The 14235-nt window shown below is 44.6% G+C and overlaps 1 protein-coding gene across 2 annotated transcripts; it reads left to right on the forward strand.

Moving 5' to 3' along the window:
* The first annotated feature begins 9862 nt into the window (after window positions 1-9862).
* Window positions 9863-13943, forward strand: LOC109485756 (alpha-N-acetylneuraminide alpha-2,8-sialyltransferase-like). Of its 2 annotated transcripts, XM_019789434.1 has the most exons (6): window positions 9863-10291; window positions 10982-11132; window positions 11795-12000; window positions 12382-12476; window positions 12959-13093; window positions 13511-13939. In XM_019789434.1, the coding sequence occupies exons 1-6, from the start codon at window positions 10236-10238 to the stop codon at window positions 13756-13758; spliced, it is 891 nt and encodes a 296-aa protein (XP_019644993.1). In that variant the 5' UTR covers window positions 9863-10235; the 3' UTR covers window positions 13759-13939. The 2 variants fall into 2 exon arrangements, with proteins under 2 accessions (XP_019644993.1, XP_019644995.1); XM_019789436.1 differs by lacking the exons at window positions 9863-10291; window positions 10982-11132 and adding an exon at window positions 11356-11410 and having other exon boundaries at window positions 13511-13943.
* The last annotated feature ends 292 nt before the right edge of the window (window positions 13944-14235 follow it).

Consider the following 14235-nt stretch of genomic DNA (forward strand, 5'->3'; position numbering starts at 1 on the left):
TTCAAATTAGATTAGAATACATATAAACTGTTAAAGTTAAGTCAAAGTCGTTTTCTAAAAAAACCGTGTCCTTGTTCATTCCATGTCAGTAGTTCTATTGACCTTGGGGGTAGGGCAAGAATTAACTGTTACATGTAGTTTGATAAAGATCTGGCTACAGGTTAAGAATTATAAAATACCTGAAGTGACCCTCACATTCTAGAAAAGAAACGAGGTCAGTAGAGGATTACAATTAAAACGGGTAAATAAAGGAACCTAATTAGCAGTTGGAGCCTCCTCACTATATAATCTGTAGAACAAAAGCCCCTGGGGTCGTATGGCATAGCGGCAACGTGCTCGACTCGGAACCAAGAGATGCCACCGATGTTGTGCCCTTGGGAAAGGCACTTTCCTCACTTGACTCAAGTGAAAATGAGTATTGTCTTGTCCTGTATTCGTCCTCTGCGTTAGTGGCGGCATAAAATAAGTTGATATAACTTGAGTGTGCCGTCACCATATGTCATGAAATGTTGGAATATATATTTTGAAAAAAGCCCCTGGGACAAACGTGTTCCCCACTCGTACGACAAATCAAGATGGCGGCGCGTGACCTTTAACCCCACTCAACCGGTTGCCCGAACAATGCACAGTCCCAGATTAAGGACAAGACAACACACGTACCACACGGGCCACTGGGCGACACGCCAAAACTCAACCTGCGCCGATTCAACAGCAAACACCTGAAGTACTCATGAAGACTTTAAGATACGGAACACTTTAAGGAGGCGGCTGGACGGTTTCCTGAAGGATTTGACAGGTGAGTGAGCAACAGGTGGTTGTTGATTCTTAATTCGTCGATGAAGTTAGACATCCAGGTAATAAGAGACGCCAAGAACAGTTACTCAAGCAACTGTATATGATTTTCAACGCCAAAAAAAAAAAATTACTAGTACCATGGAGGTACTCAAGCAACTGGGTATGATTTTGGAAACGGTCAGACGTTTCAGGTAGCATCCACTAGCTTTCGTCAGTAATTGTTGATTCATGTTGTGTTCACTTGTATACCACATGTTAGGAACAGGAAAGTCACATAATGAGATTTAAAAAAAAAAACGTTCCCAAACTTAATTTTGACTGTTTTGAAAGACGATGCCCGTTCAGTACACTTCAATAACGAATTTATAATCACTTTTAAAGTTAGGGTCAAAATCTCGTATGATGCTTTTTCAGAACAGATTCATGTGTCAAACTGGGGGAGGGACATTCAGTATCTGTTACTTTGTGACTTAATATAACCCCAACAAAGCTCTCGACCTGATCGGGGTTAACGTTGGAGAACTCTAACTGGTTTGCATGTATTATCATTGTAGCTTTTTTTTAATATCAGGGCTGGCATATAACTAATCATAGTAAAAATGTACTGATATTGAAGCACTACATTTAAAAGTACTAGTCTACTAGTACACTCGACAGAAGCACACGGAGCTTTTCACCAATATACCATTAGTATAATACAAATCAAGTGATAAAGTACATGTGATTGTGAATATATATGATTGACCATGGAGGTAAAAAGTCACCATGGATTGAGCAAATTCAGGTTTCCAAACTTTTCGTGTTGAGTGTATATCTAAGTGGAATGAAGTGGGTGGAAAATTCAGAATGATAAATGAGTTTCCGCCTTTGTTGTGGTAATCACAGGCCCTGTGTTTAATCATGCACTAGTGGGGATTGATAAACAGCACTTCAGTTGTCTAATCGATGGGCGTTTAGACAAAAAAAACTGTTAAATGAGGATTCCACTATATTGTCAAATTCTTAAAATGAAACGATGAATTTGAGACACTGTAATTGATGAGCAGATTCTGGATAATAACCAGCCTTATTGGTGTGAAATTAACGACTCATAGTGTACGGTTTGGTGCAACTGTTGTGTTCATTCTTAGTCATGCCTGTTTGAAGAACAAAACCCACTTCGAAAAACTATACAGTAAACCCTGTTAGAGTTAAAACTTTTGGTCCAACACAAAAAGTTCTCTCACCTAGAGCTTTCAACCACTCACTCTGGTCTTCCGGAGTAGACAGTCTACTGCGGAAGACCAGAGTGTTGGATCTAAAGTTTTAATTCTAAACATGTAACTACCAACACTTATAAACTTTCATGATACAGTAAACCTGTTCATGGTAAACCCTCTAGGCACATTAGAAAATGGTCACAGTAGACAGAAGGTCACCATAGACAGGATTCATAATGCTTGTATCATTAGGAGATATAATCTAAGGGACCACCAAAAAAGTTTGTATCAATTTGTAATTTGCGTAACTTCATTTGATACCTTTGTTAATTTTGAGCTGATTTTGTTGTTAATGGATTTTGTTTCGGGGTTTTCCCCCCCAGGAACAATTGAAAAACGCCATCAGGCGATATGTTTTCCTGGTTAAATAAATAAACAAACAAACAAACAAGTTGTTCTTATGCAGTCACCAGTACAGGTTTCACTGTATAAAGAGAAAATTATTACAGTTACACTCGGATGAAAAAACACAAAGACTTACAGGTGCTTTTGTTTCTATTGTTCTCAACGTCGCTTACGGCCAATACAAGGTACCGGTATTATATAGAAAGATACTAGTAAACCACTGAATTGGAATGCTTTTTCTAGTTGCGAGTGTCTACGTATGTAGACTTAAAACCATTTCAACGAACAAGCTTGGATGCGAAATGCAATGTAGTGCAAAAAGAATAGTCCGAAGTCGTGATTCTAAACAGGACAGGTTTGGCAGAAACTAGGCTAATATAGCGTAGGTGAGAGGTGATAGTAAAGTAGGCCTTAAAACCACGGATGTCACAAATATCTTCAGTTCCCTCCAGTGGAGATTTCATTGACAATGTATAGATGATCCCCCAAAAGCTGTCTCATTTTCCTCTTCCTCTTTGTCGTCTTCTTCGCGAATCCCCTTCACATAACCTCGCGACAAGGTAACTAGGCCAGAAAGTGAGGGTGGAGGTAACGTAGGCATGGCAACCACAGGTGCCATAATTCAAAATCATCACCCAGTGAAGATTTTATCGTAAAGATGATCCCCCAAAACTGTCTTCTTCTCCTCTTCAACTTTTTCGTCTTCTTGGAGCATCCTCTTCACATAACCTTCTAGACGAATGTTCTGGTAACTAGGCCAGTAGGTAAGTGTGAAGGTAACATGGGCCTTGAACAATAGGTGCCACAAATCACTTCAGTAGCCTCCAGCGGACCAACAGGTGAGAGGTGAAGATGGCAAGCCTTCTGAGAAGCCACAGGTGTCGCAAATCTCTTCAGTAGCCTGCGGCAGAAGTTTTAATGTCTAGATGGCAAAATTCTGTCTCCTTGTCCTCTTCCTCTTTTTCTGTCTTCTAGCGTCTTGCACTCCTAAAGTGGATAATCAAATAGTTATCTCCATCATCAGTCTATCTATTTACGTGTAAGTGACTGATTTTCAATCTTGCTCGTGAGCTACATGACTCTTCATCATTAATATCCCACATGACATGTGGTTATCCTATTGAAACAACTAAGCATCCTTACATACTGCAAACTTGTACCAGGCGAAGAAGTCTCAAGTACTTTACTCTTATCTTCTCTTTCCAACAAAGTATCCAAGTATCCCAGTAGATGATGATCATATATCAGCAACATAGGGCCACATAGTGACTATACACCATGCTTTTTTACTGCTTCAAGAATCTGCTTAATTCTGCCATTGCCGTTGCTCTTTCTATTGACTCGCCTCTTCGTTTTCAAATATCGGCACTGGCAGCAAATTGCCCACGATTACTGTCTACCTGTCTGCCTGTAAGTGGCTAAGTCTCAAGTTATCTGACCTGCTGGCCGTTTGGGCTTCAGCATGACTGTTTCTTTTGTCTCGTGTCATTATGCCGATAGCGCCAGTTCTTTTCGTGTCCCCTGATCAGAGAGGTTTAGCCTCTACCTCTACCAGGCTTCGGAAGCGGCTGAAAAGAGTGCACGTTGGCTACAAACTGTGCTATCTCCCAGACAACCTCCCCTGGCATGTTATCTGTCTATTGGCCAGTTTCTAGGCCTCTTTCCAGCCGCTTCCCGAAGCCTAAGTTAGAGAGGGGTTACTGCACGTGACTCCGTTCTAACCCTGCTACGAAGCTCGAACTCACATCACTTCGATCTTCCCGAGCGCAAAGGCTACCTGCCAGCTAACCATAATTTGAACCTGGCATGTTATCTGTCTATTTGGCCAGTTTCTACTTTTCCAGCCGTTTCCCGAAACCAGGTTGTAGAGAGGTTACTACAGGTGACTCGGTCCTAACCCTACGGCAGGGTCAAACACCCGCTTTGTCTCTGCCCAATAACCGTTAAACCTGCAAATACCGACCCTAATCCTCTTCAGAACGATACCAGAGGCAACGGGTCTGACGAGTGAGCTGGAAAAAAAGGAGGTCTTATAGCTTTTCCTTCCTGATGTTTTGAGCTCAGTTTCCCTAGTGTTTCTAGATACCTTTTTCACGGCAACATGTACTGTATAAGAAACGTTAAACTGTTCTCCAACTCAACAAAATTTTCAACCGAATCGCTCGGTCTTACTCAGCTGCCTGAACTTTAAGCTTCTTATAATGTAGTTTTACCGATTCAGATGAACTTTCATGCTATTGTAGAGATCCTATTGTTTTATACTGATAGCTTACACCCTGTTTGCTGTATTTCAGGACTCTTTTTCGTACGAACGTGTGGAGAAGAATTATGTATGACAACCACCAGACTTTGTAAACAGCAAACAGTGGGGTGAGTTGAGATTTGCCTTCTTTTATAAGATCTAAACATTTTGATATCGGCCAACACTATCAAGTCCAGGAAGTAAGAAAGAGGGGCAGGCAACGGAGTGGATTGGAGGATAGCATCAGGGAAAGGACCAACATGACACTAAATGAAACGCGAGACAGAAAACAGGAAGAGAGGAACAGAAAAAAAAAACGGTGGACAGAACTGGTTTTTGGATTATCTGTGGTGCCCCGTGCAGTGACCAAATGGTTAGGGCAGGACAGAGCTTGCACTTTTTTTGACATTTCTGCTATCTTTGTTATGGTCTCTTTGACTTTGTATTCCATAACTAGTGTTTAGTCATTACTAGTATTTGCTCCGTCAGGTATGTGAATTATAAGTCGACTGGATTTGAAAAGGGGTGTTTTTTGCACCACATTCCTACACAAATCTGTAACGATGTCCAATTTTTGGCCTTCGATTTGTTTCTTTGCCCGAAATAATTGAACTCTGTTCTATTCATCCCTGCCCACGGCAGCGTTACAAACAGCGCGTGTCAACCCTTGACATTTCGTGCATCATTACGCTTGGTTTGAAGTTAACCACATGCTTATGGATAACCAAACAGGCATGAGATGGTGGATTATGACTGTGAAAATTGTCTTCCAGAAGTCTAAGAAGAGAGTGAGTTAAGAGAAGTATTGGATCCATTCTTTGCGTGCCTCGGCGCAACTGTTATTCTGCTGGTATATATACAGTTTAGTGTCATTAACACGCACGTGGTAAGCCATGACATTTGGTCCATCATTATTTTGGTTCGCTTAACGTTTAAAGAACTAATCAAATGGCAAATGCAGTATGACAGAAAGTTTGCCTGCGGTCTGCAGGCCCTTACACAGTACTCGTGATAGCTTACTTGCAGGGATCGAAAGTGTTATTGAGCAGTATTACATGGCCATATGCATGTCCTTGCAAGTGTCTATCTGTGTGTGTGTTTTTGTGATTCCCAATTTGATACATATTTCGGCATTGTCATACATCTTCAGCGATATCTTAGTGTCCGTGCGACTAGAAGGGCCGCAACGCATGATGGGTAAAGGGGTGAAGTCTGCCATCTCAATTTCGCTCGTTGTCGGTGCATGGGTGCGTCTTCTCGGACGAAAGCTTGAGATCTTAATTGTCCTCCCAAAATCTTGGCCTGGAGGTTCTCCCGGAGTTTTGAGTTGGATCGGCCCCAACCGGACCGACCGGCATGCCTCACCCGCGTGACAGCACGGTCACGTGACGCCTACGTCACCAGGCTAGGTGTATCCCAGTGTGTCAGTCTTAATGTGACGCAACGTTGGAGCAGGGCACTGTTGTGTCAAACTTCCGATAACCTGTTGTAGTGCACGTTGGCACTTGTTGGCGCACGTTACTTTAGCATCAGCACCGTTGCCGCATGTAGTGTGTTGGTCGTGTAAGCTATGACATGGTCATTGGTGCATCTTCTCGCATGGGGGAAGAGACTGGCGACTGGCGACTGACAACCGTTCCATGTGACCAGGTGAAAAGGTGAGATTGGGGGCGAGTTTACGTACTATATAAACACGTACAGAAAATGTGGTTCTTCTGAAGTAGGGTAGTTTCATATAGTCTCTTGTAGGAAGTTCTTGGGTCCTAAAAGGCGGTCTTTGAAGCCATTTTAGAAGTAGGACAACTTTTACCTGCCCCGAAGGTCAGTTGTCACCTTTTCACTCCGGTCTGGTCTGAGTGCTTTCTGAGAAAGAGTCGAGGGCACGCGTGTCCAAGATATGATCCATGTCTCATTCATGACAGTCTGGATATAGATATGATTGTAGACCTTTAAAAGGCGCTGCTTTGGACAACTTTTGAAAAGCAAACTGTCTTACGGGTCGGTTACATAATTCGTCGTACGATTATGCCGTAAATTGTCAAGCAGGCTGTGACAAAACCAAGGGTCTACAACTAGCGTTTCCCTAACAAACAGCTGAATTTTCGTAGGGCATCTTCACAACTGTCTCAAGAATGATGTCCTCAGCTTGCGATTGCACGACGTACTAGTCTGTGCCTGGCCCCTAACTCCCAGTCTGGTCGTTTAAGATGGACCCTTAACCCATGAACCCAAGCTACACGTGAACGGAAACAGCTGAGAGGACGGGTTAGCAGAATAGCCCCAGGTAACATCGAGGTGTCGGTCGGTCCTGTTCAAACCCTGCCCGACTGACTCCACGTTCGGGCAGTGTATAGTAGAGGGGATTCATTAGTCAAGCTGACCGACATCTCGCTCACGCAGTAGCCCCCCAGTAAGACATCTGGAGCCGCATAGTTCCCGTTTAGAACCTTCATTCGGCCTGTCACACGACCGGTTTCGCCTGTGTGGCTTCTTCAAGTGTACAGAGGCTAAAGATACACGTTCGGGCAGTGACAGACAACTCCATGGCGGATTTTCTGAGCCCGCAGAGGTCCAACGGCATGTTGGAGTTGTCTTCGGGACTCCCTAAAGACAGAGTGTTGCAGCCGGCCACTGGTGTGAGCGTCAGACATTACGTGGTTCTGGGGACCTGTGCTCGGCCCTGTAAACCCTCCACGTAAGTAAGCGGACGGCTCTGTTGACATGCAATCAGACGATATCGCCTATGGCAAATCATTCAATCTAGTCGTCTAGATTTTACTATTTTTCAGCCAGCGCTGTTGGTCTGATGGAGACTAAGTGTTAGTCAGGTGGTTGGCCAAAATCTGTAGTCAGATCTAGGGAATAGTATCATGTACAGAGTTCTCACCATTTCCAGGTATGAGTCATAGTTGTTGATTCCAACAGGGCACGTTTGATTGGTTGAGTGTTTGACCTGTTTTTCTTTGTACTCCGAAGACACATAGTCCTCCATACCTAAGCTAGACAATAATGTTTTCAAAACACCAGCGACACTTTTTGGGCTGGGAACTTCCTCAAACTTTAAGTGGTGTCGAGGACTCGAGTAGCTAGGCAATTGCAAGCGGTAACGACTGAGATTTTAAGGATCGCGGGTCCGTTTGTGTCCTAACCTTGGGAATGGCACCTAACACGACTTCCCTATCACTAACCACGGTAGGTGTAAAGTAGGTATCTGACTTCGGTTGGGGAGGTAAAAGGCAGTTGAAGGAGAGGGATGGCCTCCACCTTCCAATACCGTGCCCTAGACACAGTGGATCAAGAACCCACTGCCCCTACGGCCTTACAAAGGTTACAGGACAGCCTATGCCTTTTTTTGTGACTTCCTCAAAGACAGATCCTTATCACAATTGTACACACTACAGGCAAAATGACTACAGCGCTAACTCTAGCATACATATTGCAAGCGTCTTGTATAGACTTGGTAGTAGCAGAACAATGGTCATAGTATTATGTTCTGCGATATTACAGTACAATACTGTCATATCTTCGCTAGCTCGAAACAGTGCGACAAAAAAATGCACGTCGAAGCGCCTTGACAAGTTCTTATCACAACACAATCTTCAGTTTCCTGCTTTGCCATTCCGATTCTTATCTCTTATACTTGCGGGTAATATTTTCTATATGATGGGGTTAAGCCTCTAGATTCGTATCTTATTGCTGGGCTCATACACACGCTGTTAAGAATACTATCATTTTGATCATGTAAATATAAAGATGCCACCTGCCGCGGGCACATCCTTCTGACGTCCCCGCCCATGACCCATTGTGATAGGGTCAGTTCCCTCGGAGTGGGGTATTGTTGTCTGACAGATTGACTGCTGGCTAGGTGAGTCATACGCCAGGGGTTCAGTACTAGTCAGTACTAGTCCCGGAGACCCACTTATGATAGATATATAGCACAAAGGTTGGGGTTAAACTATAGCTTGAAACAAAATGCATTGTCTATTGTTCGTAGTGAACCGATGCAGGTTTTCATGTGGGGTCTTTGACATTTACCAGAATTTATCAGCTGTAAACATTGATATGTCTGTTATTTTGTATATGTCTCAGTGACCTGGGCCCGAACGTAAAAATTGACCAGGATCTGACTGACTACCATACTTCTGTTGGGGGAATTAAATGGCAGTGGGAGGACAACTTGGCCACCTCCCTTACGGCCTGAGAAAGGCTATGGGACCACGCACAGCACACGAACGTGTGTGTGTGTGTATGCGTGTGTGTGTATGTGTGTGTGTGTGTGTGTCTGTGTGTGTGTGTGTGTGTGTGTGTGTGTGTGTGTGTGTGTGTGTGTGTGTGTGTGTGTGTGTGTGTGTGTGTGTGTGTGTGTGTTTTGTGTGTGTGTGTGTGTCTGTGTGCTTACCCATAGCTAACGGCCTGCCTTCCCCCTACAGCATGTACCGGTGGCTGCTGCGGCTGAAGAGGACCACAGGCGGGTCTGTGTTCCTCCTGTGTTCCTCCTGTGTTACTGTAGTGTTACTGTAGTGTTACTGTAGTTTATCTAACATCCTGCTTCCCTCCTGCAGCATGTACCGGTGGCTGCTGCGGCTGAAGAGGACCACAGGCGGGTCTGTGTTCCTCCTGATCATCTCTATCTACTTCCTGGGCTTCAGCCTGCTGGAGATCCCCGGCATCGCCATCACGCTCTGGCAGGCGGGCAGGGGGTACGTGTGTTTCTTTGTTGTTGTTTGTTTGTTTCGATAAAGTTTAGACATCCAGGTAATTTAACAGGGTAACCTTGTTGATGTTCGTTTGTTTGTTTGTTTGTTTGTTTGTTTACGTCGATGAAAGTTAGACGTCCCAGGTAAAAGGACACCAAACTAACACTACTCAAGCAACTGGATAGATTTTAACAACAGCTTTAGATAGCATCCGCTACACTATTTGCTTGTTTGTTTGTTTGCTTGTTTGTTTGTTTGGGTGGACCGATTTTCATACTGATTAATTATCATATTAAAGCTTCTATTTGTAGTTCTGGAAATGGGAATGGTTCTCTCAAGTTAAAGATGCATGACCACAGACTCTCGGGGAAGAGACCCAATCAGCCCTCGACAGCGAGAGATTATGTACTACAGGCTATAATGTAGAATGTACAGAATAATTGCCTACTGAACTAAATCACGCTTGTGTTGGTGTCTCCCACATACAGTTTCGTGCGGACCAAAGAAGTTCCCCAGAACCCAGGCTGCCCGGGCCCGTCATGCCAGGAGGACCTGCTCACTCTGCTGAAGGGCGCTGTCCAGGGCAACCAGTCTCAGCAACAGCAACTCCAGGACCAGTTCGGAATCAGCTTACAGACGCTCATCGACAACGCCAAGCCTAGGATAGACCCTAACAAAGCCCAGGACGCTGTAAAGAACGATGTAGCTGTGGACAAAGGGTTGGTGCCACCTGTAGACAAAAAGTTGTTACAGAGTGATAACAGAACTAGTGAAAACACGACTGCTGGGGAAGAGGAGTTTTTCTACATCGTGCATGACAAGGACGGATCGAGCAGACAGATCCCCAGTAAACACCCGGTGGTGAGGATACACCAGAACGTCAACCTCACCGCCATCATGGAGGCCTTCAGACGCCCGTGGATCAGGGATGACGTGTCGCTGTCATTAACTAGGTTAGTTGGTTATTGATAACTGTACTGAGATGACGTATCGTTAACTATGTTGGTTATTGGTGACTTTAATGAGATGGCATACCAGTATCATTTACTAGGTTAGTTGGTTATCGACAACGCATCCCTAGTATTAACTAGATTAGTTGGATACATGTCTGGAACCCAAGCATACAAACTGCCCCGAAACCAACGCCACCCTAAGCAATACTTCCTTCCTGGAAGTATCAATTAAACTGAACCTGAACCCAACATAATCTCCAATCCAAGCACATCTTTCGGAGGCAGCAAAAGACAGTCTCAAATTGGTCAGGCTGTATGCATTAGCCACCCGAGTGGCTAATGCCGTAATGGACACTCCTCTGGCCAATAAATACTGCCTTGCCACCGTATGATTTAACCATAGCCTGGTATCCAGTCTATCGTGGTTGGGGCAGGTTGTCTTCGGGGCTCTAAGAGTTTTCCCCCGTCCAACTGAACAGACAGCCCGGTAGGAGTGTCCCATCTGTAGGAGTTAGTTGGGCTAGTTAATCTCCCATTGTGAAAAACCTACCGGGGAACCTAGCTGAGTCGGGCGGGGAAGAACTCCTGCAGCCCAGAAGAAAATCCGCCCCAACCACGATAGACCGGATACCAAGTTACCGTATGATCTGCCTGGAGATTAAATCTACAACACGATCTTCCCCTGTGCAGGTCCGAGCTTGAGCGGTGCTGCTCCAGCCGCACGATGGCGCTGATGACACAGGAGAACTATGAGGTGGGACAGTTCGTGCCCAGCGCCTTCAACGCCAGCGACGCCAGCTCCTACAGGATGACGGACGAGATCTACAACGTGCTACTCAAGGTGAGATGGGTTCTCAGAATAGTTTCTATTGCTTAATTGTATAATAAGAAAAGAATGGTACTTTGAATATCTGAAATGCAACGCCAGAGACGGCAGCTCATACAGGATGACGGACGAGATCTTCAACCGGTTACTAAAGGTGAGAAGGGTTCTCAGAATAGTTTCTATTGCGTTAGACTATAATAAGAAAAGAATGGTACTTTGAATGTCTGAAATGCAACGCCAGAGACGCCAGCTCATACAGGATGACGGACGAGATCTACAACGTGTTACTCAAGGTGATACGGGTTCTCAGAATAGTTTCTATTGCGTTAGATTGTTAACTGTTCATAACAAGGAAATAATTGTATACTTTTCAACTGCGTCAAAGAAAATTTACATAGTTGGAGTATCTGAATGTAATGGATAAATTTATCTTCTTTGATGCACTCAGACCAACTTTGCATGCGATCATTATATGTTCCTACATCTACACATGTACAAAGAAGCAAGAAGAAATTGGCTATACCTGGTTAGCTTAGTACATTGCATATTACTATTATTTATGTAATGTTGTCTATATTTTCGTACATTTCTTTGTTACTAGTATATGGTCATACGACCCGTGAAGGCGTGAATGTGCAATGAAAGTCTTTTTTTTTAAATTTTTTCCACATTTCCAGAAATCCCCGTACCCAGACAAACTTTACAAGACATGTTCAGTAGTAGGAAACAGCGGAGTACTGAGGGAGAGTAACTGTGCTGACCACATAGACAGCGCAGACTACGTCTTCAGATGTAACATGCCGCCTCTGACGGACAAGCGGCATCTCTCCCACGTCGGCACCAAGTCCAACTTCACCACAGTGCCAATGTCCATGCTTAGAAAGTAAGTACTTGCTTGACTCACTAGACTTATGCCGAGTGCCAGTCCTCCTTTGCCACTAGAATCACATGGGCAGCCCAGAAGCTCAAGTCTTGCATAGCCTTCCCCATGCCATCAGCTTGTAGTTGTAGACCAATGTCTCAAGCTTGGGCAAATGGCTGAGACCTCCTTTTCCCATGATAAAGATGACATTAAGAAGTTGATCCCCCACTTCCCTGTAACTTCCAAAGCAATGTGTATCATTTTTGCATGTACATGATACATGTACAGTATAGTTCATTTCCGACCTGAATACACGCTAAACACTGGTCTTCTCTATCTTAATCTTCTACACTTTTGCCGTGTTATCGCTGATGTAGAAATCTGCGTTCCCCCCTGTCCCAGGTACGGGAAGATCCAGGACTCGCAGGAGCTGAAGGACCGGTGGTACAACCAGACCCTGCAGTACAAGGGCATGGTCATCATCAAGAAACCGAAAGGTGAGGGACAGAGGATTATCTCAGATCCCAGTAGTTATGTTGTTTGTTAGGATCGTACGATCACCATCTTTAATTTCTTACTCTCCAAGCAGAGCTTTAAGTTTCTGCTTACCTTTGCACGTGATTTCATGCATTTTATCGGGGTTTCTTTTCTTATTGGTGTCTTTTTCGCTAGCCAATACGGTGGCGCGGTGGATACTGTCTTGCCAATTTGGATATTTTCTTGTAACCACCAAAAAATTGCTTGGAAATTACGTATTTGGTTGGTGCATCTCTACATTCGATCTTCTTCTTCTTCTTTTTTTTGGATCATTTCGATCACCCCCTGACATCCCCCTAACCCATTATTGTCATTGTCATTGTCAAAAGATCTGCTTGTGGCTTTCTTAATGTTGTTGGGTCGTAGTTGGTCAAATTTGCTTTGCTACACTTTCCTCTTACATGTTGACCACCCCCTGACATCTCCCCCCCTCCCCCTTTAGACCAAACGCTGGTGATGCAGGCCGAGCTGATGAAGCGGCGGACGGACCTGCGCGTGGCCTACGAGAACCCCGCTCACTTCATCGGCGTGCAGCGGTACTGGGCACAGCGGGGCCTGCCCAGGAAAATTACCTCAGGTGGGTCATTTAAACTGTCTCAAGTATGCAAATTAAGGTATGTGCACACGTTTGTGTGGCTCAAGCGCAAGAAACATACTCCCAGTTCACCAGAAATGTAGGTTACGTATTTAAGTTTGTACTAGAAACGCTGAACTTGGAATGAAGTTCAACCTGACTTTGAAATTACCAGAATTTCTTCTGTTCAAATGCAGTCTTCTCTAGACACGACAATCACTTCATTTTCGTGTACACACGTACAGTCTCTAGCTGTCCACAGGGGCTAATTTGGTCAAATCAGCCCTACATGTCTAACACAGGATAACCATTCCGATTCCCGTGATCAATCATCAAAATAAGCTCATACCGTCGCTACACAAACCCACAGGCCAGCCACCCAAAATAATATTACACATTGCGTTCCTCCCGTCTCTGCAGGTTTTTACGTGATCACGGTGGCGCTGATGCTGTGTGAGCAGGTGAACGTGTACGGCTTCTGGCCGTTTCCGTTTAACGACTCAGGCGGGAAGGTGCGCTACCACTACTACTACGCGCCAATCTTCGTTGCCCCGGAGACGCACGACATGGCGGTGGAGTTCATGAAAGTGAGAGAACTGCACCAGAAGGGCGTCATCAAGATGCAGCTCGGGAAGTGTCAGGAGAAGAAACCGAAGAGAAAACTGTGACATTGAACTTTAAACTTTTACATCTATCAAAAATTTGTACGGTATGGTATTTGGACGGGCCGATTAATCTGTCCTTACAGTAAAGGGCTGGACTGTGAAATTACAAGAGGTGGGGATGGCTTCAAACAAAAACAGTCATGTGGGACTTCAAGGAGTTGGGTTACAACTGGAAGGGAGTAAGGAAGCGAGTACAGGACAGAGGAGAGTGACAGGTTGTGATGGCCCTCATCGGCGCCAGCTGATCATGAAATGCTGCTACCAAAAAGAAAAAGAAGGGGATGAAAGACAGGGGTCAGGAGCGCTTGCCATCAGGCGCGAACTCAGGTGACCTCAAAACGGACAGTTACAGCCCCGGGTGTGGCTGCAGGAATGTGAGGTTTTGATCTACTCGTGTTGCCAACGGACGTTTTAATGACGCGATAATGAAAACTTTTGAATGAGCAGATTCTGCCAGAACCGGCATCATCGAGCTCCAGG

This window comes from Branchiostoma belcheri, unplaced genomic scaffold (genome assembly GCF_001625305.1).
Source record: "Branchiostoma belcheri isolate BF01 breed outbred unplaced genomic scaffold, Haploidv18h27 scaffold78, whole genome shotgun sequence".
NCBI lineage: Eukaryota > Metazoa > Chordata > Leptocardii > Amphioxiformes > Branchiostomatidae > Branchiostoma > Branchiostoma belcheri.

Bases quoted from the DNA above. Each gene is read 5' to 3' on its own strand.
- LOC109485756 (XM_019789434.1), top strand. From the start codon at position 10,236: ATGGAGGCCTTCAGACGCCCGTGGATCAGGGATGACGTGTCGCTGTCA. The intron at 10,292-10,981 runs GTTAGTTGGTTA...TCCCCTGTGCAG, and splicing joins GTGTCGCTGTCATTAACTAG to GTCCGAGCTTGAGCGGTGCT. The intron at 12,477-12,958 runs GTGAGGGACAGA...CTCCCCCTTTAG, and splicing joins CATCATCAAGAAACCGAAAG to ACCAAACGCTGGTGATGCAG.